The 12161-nt window shown below is 43.4% G+C and overlaps 1 protein-coding gene across 15 annotated transcripts in view; it reads right to left on the bottom strand.

The window, feature by feature from the left end:
* LOC106576577 (putative E3 ubiquitin-protein ligase HERC1) overlaps nt 1–12161 on the bottom strand; it is a 198479-nt gene that overhangs the window by 28087 nt on the left and 158231 nt on the right. For 13 of the 15 annotated variants that reach the window (XM_082958014.1, XM_082958024.1, XM_082958020.1 and 10 more), the window contains 12 exons: nt 11685–11902; nt 10801–10921; nt 9940–10095; nt 9549–9650; nt 8296–8469; nt 7744–8043; nt 6275–6340; nt 5911–6036; nt 5035–5173; nt 4181–4362; nt 3420–3575; nt 3151–3273 (listed from right to left, as the gene is read on the bottom strand). In XM_082958014.1, the coding sequence (XP_082814140.1) occupies nt 3151–3273; nt 3420–3575; nt 4181–4362; nt 5035–5173; nt 5911–6036; nt 6275–6340; nt 7744–8043; nt 8296–8469; nt 9549–9650; nt 9940–10095; nt 10801–10921; nt 11685–11902 (1863 nt within the window). Of the gene's footprint in view, nt 1–3150; nt 3274–3419; nt 3576–4180; nt 4363–5034; nt 5174–5910; nt 6037–6274; nt 6341–6418; nt 6549–7743; nt 8044–8295; nt 8470–9548; nt 9651–9939; nt 10096–10800; nt 10922–11684; nt 11903–12161 lie in introns of those variants that run through there. The other 2 variants (XM_082958015.1, XM_082958025.1) reach the window with 2 other exon arrangements.

A 12161-nucleotide genomic window follows, 5' to 3' on the forward strand; every position in this document is an offset into this window, starting at 1 on the left:
AAATCCTGAGAAGATTCCATGCAGGAAGTGCCCTGTCTGACAATTTGTTGTCCTTCTGTTGCATCTCTATCGAAATTACAGCATCTGTGCTGTTACGTGACACTTTCTAAAGCTTCCATTGGCTCTCTATAGCCGCCAGAAAGTGGAATGGGGTGTCTGCTGTCTCTGGGCAAAGTATAGGAGCAGAGTTTGTAAGTGGTCAGCCTGGGGACAGTGAGACTGGAGATGCGCGTTCACGAGAACTCGCCATTTTTTTCTTTCTCTCTTTGAATGAATACAACGTTGCCCGGTTGGAATATTATCGCTATTTTACGAGAAAAATAGCATAAAAATTGATTTTAAACAGCGTTTGACATGCTTCTAAGTACGGTAATGGAATATTTTGCCTTTTTTTGTCACGAAATGCGCTCGCGCGTTACCCTTCGGATAGTGACCTGAACGCATGAACAAAACGGAGGTATTTGGATATAACTATGGATTATTTAGAACCAAAACAACATTTGTTGTTGAAGTAGAAGTCCTGGGAGTGCATTCTGATGAAGAACAGCAAAGGTAATCCAATTTGTCTAATAGTAATTCTGAGTTTACTGAGCCCCGACGTTGGCGGGTCTGAATAGCTAGCCTTGATGGCCGAGCTATGTACTCAGAATATTGCAAAATGTGCTTTCGCCGAAAAGCTATTTTAAAATCGGACATAGCGATTGCATAAAGGAGTTCTGTATCTATAATTCTTAAAATAATTGTTATGTATTTTGTCAACGTTTATCATGAGTAATTTAGTAAATTCACCGGAAGTTTTCAGTGGGTATGCTAGTTCTGAACATCACATGCTAATGTAAAAAGCTGTTTTTTGATATAAATATGAACTTGATTGAACAAAACATGCATGTATTGTATAACATAATGTCCTAGGAGTGTCATCTGATGAAGATCATCAAAGGTTAGTGCTGCATTTAGCTGTGGTTTGGGTTTATGTGACATATATGCTTGCTTGGGAAATGGCTGTGTGATTATTTGTGTCTATGTACTCTCCTAACATAATCTAATGTTTTGCTTTCGCAGTAAAGCCTTTTTGAAATCGGACAATGTGGTTAGATTAACGAGAGTCTTATCTTTAAAATGGTGTAAAATAGTTGATTGTTTGAGAAAATTGAATTGTGGTATTTTAGCTGGTTTTGTATTTCGCGCCATGCGATGCCATTGGCTGTTGGCTAGGGGTTCCGCTAGCGGAACGTCTAGATGCAAGAGGTTAATGAATATGATGTCAGTTCGGTTGTCATCTGAGACATTATGACTGATGACAGGACGACATAAACTGTATCTGGGAAAGTCTACACATTCGACACATGGAATTGTTGTGCAATTTAAAATGTTTGAATATGAAACTATTAGTGATAAGATTAAATGTAATTTTAGCTTCCAAATGAGAGAATTGGGTTTTCATAAGATTAGAGCCCTGCTCAATCAGTGGCCCGCCCCTGTGAAGAGACATGGGTTATACACTATGAAACACACCCTTCTCTCCCTCCACTATATAAGCCCTTGACGAAAATGTAACCTCCTGTTCCGAGGACGATAGGACGACGGTCCATACGTTAAAAAGACTAACATGTTAACTACAGAACTAAGCCAACCTCAGCGTGAGCTTTGGTTGTGAATGGTATGAACTTTGAACTCTTATTCACTAAAGAAGTGAGACCTCCTAGCCGTTGAGTTAGCAACAGCAGCTGTAAACGTGGGCTAGAAAGGACGGACGACGTATTCAGTCTAACACACAACGAAGATACTACAACGTATCCAATTTACCACCAGAGACATTCTTCCGAGGACAGGAAGATCTCTGTTGGCCAACACGGCCAGCATCTACGACCAACCTACGGAAGCGCAGCTCAGAGTAAATATTTATTGCATTTTCCTTTTCCAAATGGGCGGTAATTTAGAATGCATAAGATTCTGTATTTACGATAGCACAGCTTCTCCCTTTGTTCCTCAGTCTTCCCGCTCTTTCATTCAAGCCCAACCCCCTCTCTTTGTGTAACAAGCCATCATACAGGTTCCGTCCACCAGGGACGTTTTCTGTATGACATAATTTGCATTCTGTGTATATGTAATTCTGTGTGATTAGTTAGGTATTTAGGAAATAAATAATTAAACCCAATTTTGTATTGCTGATTCAACTTGTTAGCCAGGGTTCGTGAAGATTACAACTTTCAGATGAGACTGAAATAAGGTGACGATTAATATTGACTGCTATTGATGTAAAATATTACTAGGTCTTTCAGAGTTTATTCGGAAGATAACAGCTCTATAAACACTTTTTCGTGGTGCCCCGACTTTCTAGTTAATTACATTTACATGATTAGCTCAATCAGGTTATATTAATTACAGAGAAAGGATTTTATAGAATAGCATGTCATATCACTTAATCCGGCATAGCCAAAGACACGTCATGGTGCTGCAAGAGACAATATACACAGAATATATACAGAATATACTACAGACAGAATATACACAGAATATACTAGAGACAGAATATACTACAGACAGAATTTACTACAGACAACACACACACCAATTAATGTCAAATCCATTTCCCTTCTTCTCCTCAGAATGGAGGAACAGACTGACAGTCAACACTACTGTACTGTACATACCCGAGGAACAGACTGACAGTCAACACTACTGTACTGTACATACCTGAGGACCAGACTGACAGTCAACACTACTGTACTGTACATACCTGAGAAACAGACTGACAGTCAACACTACTGTACTGTACATACCTGAGGAACAGACTGACAGTCAACACTACTGTACTGTACATACCTGAGGACCAGACTGACAGTCAACACTACTGTACTGTACATACCTGAGGAACAGACTGACAGTCAACACTACTGTACTGTACATACCTGAGGACCAGACTGACAGTCAACACTACTGTACTGTACATACCTGAGGACCAGACTGACAGTCAACACTACTGTACTGTACATACCTGAGGAACAGACTGACAGTCAACACTACTGTACATACCTGAGGACCAGACTGACAGTCAACACTACTGTACATACCTGAGGAACAGACTGACAGTCAACACTACTGTACATACCTGAGGACCAGACTGACAGTCAACACTACTGTACATACCTGAGGTGAGGACTTGGCGGTAGAATTCCCCAGTCCCAGTTTCCCGTAGTCTCCATCTCCGAAGGCCCAGACCATCATTCCATCGGCAGAGACGGCTACGGTATGATTCAGACCACACGCCACCTAGGACCAGAAAGATACATTTAAAAAAAAATGCTTCAATAGTTGAACTGTGTTAGACGTGGTTCACCTGACACAACGAAACCAAATACTTTCAGAGAATGTGTTTTTTTTGTTGCTATTATATTGTGACTGTTAGTGTATCTCACCTGTCCGACCTGGTATCCCTCCAACGCGGTGACCTTCTCAGGTAGTTTCTTGTTGGAAGTGTTTCCCAGCCCCAGCCTGCCATAGTCCCCGTTCCCAAAGGAGAACAGCCTCCCATCAGCAGTCACCACCGCTGAGTGCTTGAACCCACAGGACATCTGACCACACAGGAAACGTTGATGAACATGGGAACACATCCAATCATAACAAGAGGCCTGTTTCTTTTAAAGAAGGAGTGACTTAGCAGATAGAGGGGAAATGAATAGAACCAACCCATTCCTCTATTCCAAATGACAGTAGTGGTACTGACCCGTAGAACCTCTAAATGACAGTAGACTACAGTCTATTACAGTAGTGGTACTGACCCGTAGAACCTCTAAATGACAGTAGACTACAGTCTATTACAGTAGTGGTACTGACCCGTAGAACCTCTAAATGACAGTAGACTACAGTCTATTACAGTAGTGGTACTGACCCGTAGAACCTCTAAATGACAGTAGACTACAGTCTATTACAGTAGTGGTACTGACCCGTAGAACCTCTAAATGACAGTAGACTACAGTCTATTACAGTAGTGGTACTGACCCGTAGAACCTTTAAATGACAGTAGACTACAGTCTATTACAGTAGTGGTACTGACCCGTAGAACCTCTAAATGACAGTAGACTACAGTCTATTACAGTAGTGGTACTGACCCGTAGAACCTCTAAATGACAGTAGACTACAGTCTACTACAGTAGTGCTCGTCTGTTTGTTCTTGTACCTGCACCACCTCCTCTCCCTGCAGGGCTTCGATCTGCCTCGGTCGTCTCTGACGGTCACTGTTCCCGTGTCCCAGCTTCCCGTAGTCTCCATCTCCCCAGCTGAACACCTCGCCGCTCTCCGTCAGCGCCATGGAGTGACCGTCACTGCCACACGACGTCACCAGCTGGGTCACCACAAAGCCTGGGATGAGACAGACAGACAGACAGACAGACAGACAGACAGACAGACAGACAGACAGAGAGACAGACAGAGAGACAGACAGAGAGACAGAGAGACAGACAGAGACAGACAGACAGACAGACAGACAGACAGACAGACAGACAGACAGACAGACAGACAGACAGACAGACAGACAGACAGAGAGACAGACAGACGTGTTAGAGCTATGGTCCCTTTAACAGATAGCACCTCTGCAGCGGGGTAATTACCTTCTCTTCCATTCTCTTCTTCACCATCACTACCTTTACAAAACTGGACTGATAGTCAATCCTCCACTACTGCATTCACCCTGTTTCCTTATCAGTGCAAAGGAGAGGAAGGAGACACGTAGAGGAAGGAGACAAGTAGAGGAAGGAGACAAGGAGAGGAAGGGGACAAGTAGAGGAAGGGGACAAGAAGAGAAAGGAGACAAGGAGAGGAAGGAGACAAGGAGAGGAAGGGGACAAGGAGAGGAAGGGGACACGGAGAGGAAGGGGACACGGAGAGGAAGGAGACCAGGAGAGGAAGGGGACAAGGAGAGGAAGGGGACACGGAGAGGAAGGGGACACGGAGAGGAAGGGGACAAGGAGAGGAAGGAGACCAGGAGAGGAAGCCACTCTATAGACCATTGAGATACAGTCCTCCATAGCGTACCTTGCAGGGCTGAGATGACGGTGATGACATGCAGATCATCAGAGTTGCCCTGTCCCAGTCTGCCGTAGCTGCCTTCCCCACAGGCTAACACTGTCCCGTTAGCCTGGATCACAAACGTACAGTTCTGACCACACACCACCTAGAGATAGATAGATAGATAGATAGATAGATAGATAGATAGATAGATAGATAGAGAGCGATAGAGAGACAGAGGGGGGAGAAGAGTTCTGTTCACAACATGACAAACAGAGAACACCTAAACACATTTAGAACAGGACTGACCAGTCCACCTGGTCGTGCTGCTGCTCCAGTTCCAACAGTTCTGCCTGCGGCTGTGGAACCCTGACCTGTTCACCGGACGTGCTACCTGTCCCAGACCTGCTGTTTTCAACTCTCTAGAGACAGCAGGAGCGGTAGAGATACTCTGAATGATCGGCTATGAAAAGCCAACTGACATTTACTCCTGAGGTGCTGACTTGTTGGACCCTCTACAACCACTGTGATTATTATTATTTGACCCTGCTGGTCATCTATGAACATTTGAACATCTTGGCCATGTTCTGTTATAATCTCCACCCGGCACAGCCAGAAGAGGACTGGCCACCCCTCATAGCCTGGTTCCTCTCTAGGTTTCTTCCTAGGTTCTGGCCTTTCTAGGAAGTTTTTCCTAGCCACCCCTCAGAGCCTGGTTCCTCTCTAGGTTTCTTCCTAGGTTTTGGCCTTTCTAGGGAGTTTTTCCTAGCCACCCTGCTTCTACACCTGCATTGCTTGTTGTTTGAGGGTTTTAGGCTGGGTTTCTGTACAGCACGTTCAGATATCAGCTGATGTAAGAAGGGCTTTATAAATACATTTGATTGATTGATGGTGTCTGTCTACCTGTTGTGCCTGTGAGAAGGAGGGTGCGATGGTAGGCACCAGGATGTTTCTGCCAGCCTCTGCCAGCTGTCCGTGTCTACCAGCTCCCCACAGAAATACATCACACTTCCCTCCCAGGTGCCAGTCCTGGAGACAACAGAAACACAGAAAGCTCATTGTCTGTCACAACAGAGTCCGTTCAACATCTAGCATACAGTACAAAAAACTACAAGTCTGGGATATCACATTTCAATTCAACGTGTCTCTTCAAGTGCCTGAACGACAAAATGAAGTATCCAACCTGTAATAGATGTTGTAGAGACCTGAAACTAATGAGAAAACATGAAGACATAAAGCAACTGAGCCAACACTGAAGACATCTTACCTCAGGTCTGGAAGTGGCCCACGACATGATCTGTTCATCCATACCAGAACCCCATGTACTGTTATCCTGTACAGAGAAGAGAGTATTCATCTATACCAGAACCCCATGTACTGTTATCCTGTACAGAGAAGAGAGTATTCATCTATACCAGAACCCCATGTACTTTTGTCCTGTACAGAGAAGAGAGTATTCATCTATACCAGAACCCCATGTACTGTTATCCTGTACAGAGAAGAGAGTATTCATCTATACCAGAACCCCATGTACTGTTATCCTGTACAGAGAAGAGAGTATTCATCTATAGACATATCTTATCATTGCTACCCTCACAGAGCTCTTGTATGACCCACCAGTTTCAATACGCTGTTGGAAACTTCGTTAAACCTTGTCAGCTTCTAGTCCAAATGTTGGTTACATCTTAAAGAGACAAGTCAGCTTCTAGTCCAAATGTTGGTTACATCTTAAAGAGACAAGTCAGCTTCTAGTCCAAATGTTGGTTACATCTTAGAGAGACAAGTCAGCTTCTAGTCCAAATGTTGGTTACATCTTAAAGAGACAAGTCAGCTTCTAGTCCAAATGTTGGTTACATCTTAGAGAGACAAGTCAGCTTCTAGTCCAAATGTTGGTTACATCTTAAAGAGACAAGTCAGCTTCTAGTCCAAATGTTGGTTACATCTTAGAGAGACAAGTCAGCTTCTAGTCCAAATGTTGGTTACATCTTAGAGAGACAAGTCAGCTTCTAGTCCAAATGTTGGTAACATCTTAGAGAGCGACTGAATGCCCCCGATTCCGCATGTGTTATTCTGTTGCTCATTAAGAAAAAAGGAGATTTCAGTCTTGAGGGTGTTGTTGGATGTGGCAGTTACTGCTGTTGTCCCCCCATGAGACGCCATAGGAACAAAGCCAGTAACACTTCCTCCAAATTGTCTAGGAAATTAATCAACGATAACTCAAAAAATCTGTAATTAATTTAGATGTTTTTTTTGCAGAAGAGATTTCAGTCGCACATTTTATATCTGTCTATGGTGTTTGGTGCAGTATTTCTCAAGTACAAAAATGTGTGACGTGTTTTCTTATGTAAATCCGCCCTGCTGCTGTGCAGGTCCGTCTCACCGTGTGTTCTGCAGTAGGACAGAGCGCAATCACCTCACCTGTTAATTAATCCAGCATTATTGGACAAGTGGACATTGTGGACATCAAAACCCAACCCTCAAGTCCTGACCAACTCTTGTACTCAAATTTAACAAACTCTGTTTTGGAAAATACTGACTTTATGACCAAAAATAAACCTACTTTTTAGTACATTTTGGTACTGACTAATATGGATGTTATATATTCCGTATTATATTATGTTATATATATATGATGTTTTCAACCAGAGAAGCTGGTTCTCCAGTTCAGTTGTACTTTAACAGATCCTCTCCATCAGACCTATTGTCTTCTGTAGGGTTTGATCAGGGAAACCTCACCATGAGAAGGACCATCTCCTCCTTGGGTACAGGCTCCAGGTCAGGAACAGCAAAGGCCTCTGGGAACGTGTTACCCCGAGCCAGGGCCTCCGCTGCCTTCACCGTGGTGGAGAAGCAGTCTAGCCACGCCCACTCGCCGGGTGACCAGGTACAGGTGGCTGGCTCCAGGGGACAGAGGCGGAGGTGGGGAGGCACGGGAGGGGAACACAGGAGCTGATCCAGGTGTAGCCCCACAGCCAGGGAGGCCAGGCACTGCATGTAGGGGCTGTGGACTAGCTGTTCTCCACACACTACATGGGGCTGGAGGACCAAACAGGAAGTACACATTTACACTTGGGTGTTGTAACATATGTTATCGTAACCGTTAACTATGACTACCAACTACGATAAAAAAAATAAGATAAAAAAAGGAAGTAGGTAGCCTTTTGACAGTTTTGATCAATTCACTTGGAATGAAACTGGGCTTTCATTTACTTTCAAATAACACACACACACACACACACACACACACACACACACACACACACACACACACACACACACACACAGTACCTTCTCGTATGAGTACTGCTCCTGCAGCATAACAGGAAGCCTCTCCAAGAAGGCTCTCATGCACGGAGCCATGTTCAATCCCACAACCCCCTGCTTCTTCAGCGCCGTCCGGCAGGTGGCTAGCACCTGGTGAGAGGACATGAAGTCTGTCGAGCAGTTCACCACCAACACATCCTGAGGACAAAGACAACAACAGAACCATGAAAGTCAGCCAAGAGTCAAATACATACGACAGGCCGCTTTAACCCATACTGTAGTATCCTTTAGTCATAGTTGAGTCAGTCCATACTGCAGTATCCTTTAGTCATAGTTGAGTCAGTCCATACTGCAGTATCCTTTAGTCATAGTTGAGTCAGTCCATACTGTAGTATCCTTTAGTCATAGTTGAGTCAGTCCATACTGCAGTATCCTTTAGTCATAGTTGAGTCAGTCCATACTGCAGTATCCTTTAGTCATAGTTGAGTCAGTCCATACTGTAGTATCCTTTAGTCATAGTTGAGTCAGTCCATACTGCAGTATCCTTTAGTCATAGTTGAGTCAGTCCATACTGCAGTATCCTTTAGTCATAGTTGAGTCAGTCCATACTGTAGTATCCTTTAGTCATAGTTGAGTCAGTCCATACTGTAGTATCCTTTAGTCATAGTTGAGTCAGTCCATACTGTAGTATCCTTTAGTCATAGTTGAGTCAGTCCATACTGTAGTATCCTTTAGTCATAGTTGAGTCAGTCCATACTGTAGTATCCTTTAGTCATAGTTGAGTCAGACCATACTGCAGTATCCTTTAGTCATAGTTGAGTCAGTCCATACTGCAGTATGCTTTAGTCATAGTTGAGTCAGTCCATACTGTAGTATCCTTTAGTCATAGTTGAGTCAGTCCATACTGTAGTATCCTTTAGTCATAGTTGAGTCAGTCCATACTGTAGTATCCTTTAGTCATAGTTGAGTCAGTCCATACTGCAGTATCCTTTAGTCATAGTTGAGTCAGACCATACTGCAGTATCCTTTAGTCATAGTTGAGTCAGTCCATACTGTAGTATCCTTTAGTCATAGTTGAGTCAGTCCATACTGTAGTATCCTTTAGTCATAGTTGAGTCAGTCCATACTGCAGTATCCTTTAGTCATAGTTTCAACCGCGACCCTTCAACCGCGACCCTTCAACCGCGACTCTTCAACCGTGACTCTTCAACCGTGACCCTTTACGCTACATAACAATACATTAACTGATTCTGGTTCCAAAAGATGTTCCACCTCACCTTTGACCTGTTGGAGCAGACGGCCACGCCCACATCTGGGATCCAGACTATGTTCTGGATGGCTCCTGACCCGGCTATTACTGTCTGGAGCACTGAGCCGTCCTGTCAGACAGACAGACAGACAGACAGACAGACAGACAGACAGACAGACAGACAGACAGACAGACAAAGTATTCAGTATTTTAGACAGGTTTAACAGGAAAGAAACCACACACAGCTAAAAGTGCTTGTTTGAGTAACAGTTTATTAAGTTTGTCTAAACACTGTTCAAATAAGATCCAGGAAGTATACTGTTACTTTATTCTTTAAACCTGTAGAACAAACTCCTAGCACCTGGGTGAAGAATGCTTCCTCTGTGTGTGTGTGTGTGTGTGTGTGTGTGTCTCCTCACTCGTAGGGACCAGATGTTCATGAGGCCTCCCACCCCTCCAGACACCAGGGCCAGGCCGTCAGGGCTGAAGACTACTGTCCTGACCGGGGTGATATGACCCTTCAGCTGGAACACACACACCGCCCCCTCCACACGCCTGCTGGAACTCTGCTGCTTCTGGGCACACACACACACACACACACACACACACACACACACACACACACACACACACACACACACACACACACACACACACACACACACACACACACACACACACACACACACAATGGGTTGGGGAGGAAAAGAGCACCCTTTCAAAAGCTGTACCTGACACAACCGATCAAATCAAGCCAATACAACTGATCAAATCAAACCAATATAACCGATCAAATCAAGCCAATACAACTGATCAAATCAAACCAATACAACCAATCAAATCAAACCAATACAATTGATCAAATCAAACCAATATAACCGATCAAATCAAGCCAATACAACTGATCAAATCAAACCAATACAACCAATCAAATCAAACCAATACAACCAATCAAATCAAGCCAATATAACTGATCAAATCAAGCCAATACAACCGATCAAATCAAACCAATACAACCGATCAAATCAAGCCAATACAACTGATCAAATCAAGCCAATACAACTGATCAAATCAAGCCAATACAACTGATCAAATCAAGCCAATACAACCGATCAAATTAGATCTTGTACAGATTAATCACTTAGGGTAGACGTTTCCCCCCTCTAACAGATCTAGCCTAATCCCAATTCCAACCTTGTCCCCATTAGCAGGGCTAAACAATATCTGACCCAGAACCAGTGGTTAGGAAGACACCTCTACCTACTACTGATTTATCATACCTTGCGTTTGGCTTTGGGTTCGTTGTCCCTCCGGGGCTCGGAGCCAGAAGAGGTGGATTCTGGGAAGGCAGAGGCGTCTTGAGGTACGGTCCAGACTGACACCAGTCCGTTTTGGCAACACCTGGAATAACACAGTGCTCTTTTAAATGTGTGTGTGCGTTGGTTTGTATTACTATACTTGTGAGGACATTGTGAGACCTTGTGGTAAAATGTAGATGTCCACAGATTTTTACTAAATTCCATTCTATTTTTATTTCTCTTTCTGGAAAAACAGAGTGTCCTTGCATTCAAGCAGTACCAGACTATAACTGAAGAATGAGAAGGTTATGAGAAAGTACCAGAATGTCAAAACCTGCCTAAATGTCAGTTATCCAGACAGAGTGTTCAACCTCACCACAGAGTGCTGAAGGAAACAAGGTCAGGGATATAACAGTGATTATGAATGGTTGTTGGTTGACAGTCTGATAAAACACAGCACTACTACACATTCTACTGTCTGACCTGGCTAAGTGGACTGGCTGACTAAGTGGGAGTAGAATTCACCATAGTAAAAGTCCAGTATAGTCCACTAAAGACATCTATAGTCCACTAAAGACATCTATAGTCCACTAAAGACATCAATAGTCCACTAAAGACATCTATAGTCCACTAAAGACATCTATAGTCCACTAAAGACATCTATAGTCTACTAAAGACATCTATAGTCCACTAAAGACATCTATAGTCCACTAAAGACATCTATAGTCCACTAAAGACATCTATAGTCCACTAAAGACATCTATAGTCCACTAAAGACATCTATAGTCTACTAAAGTCCAGTTCCATACATGACTGAAACTGAATTAATATCAACACAGTCCAGTCCAGTTGAATACCATACGTACGTGGCCAGCATGTTGAGAGGTTTGGCTCCGTGTCCAGTCAGACCACACCAGGCCACTCCATTGACCTGGGCAGGGTGGGGTAGGCTCTGTAGACACTTCCAGCCTGCTCCAGGGTTTGACCCTGACCCAGGGCTGGACCATAGCTTCACCACGTCCTCTTTGGCACAGGTCAACAGCATCTGACCAGTAGGATCCCACTTCATACTGGTGATGGACTCCTGGGACAGACACATATAATAATAATAATAATATTAATCATAACAATAATAATAATAATAATCATGATAACAATAATATTAATCAATAATACAACTATTACTACTACTACTACTACTACTACTACTACTACTCCTATAGTACTATAGGAGATACACAGGAGGAGACAGAGACTAAAAACACAAAAGTTGAAACTAGGACCAACATGTGTTAGTTTCTATGTGGTGTTTTGTCCCTATTATTATATAGAGATAGTGTTGA

Source organism: Salmo salar, chromosome 11, assembly GCF_965601325.2.
Source record: "Salmo salar chromosome 11, fSalSal1, whole genome shotgun sequence".
NCBI classification, from domain to species: domain Eukaryota; kingdom Metazoa; phylum Chordata; class Actinopteri; order Salmoniformes; family Salmonidae; genus Salmo; species Salmo salar.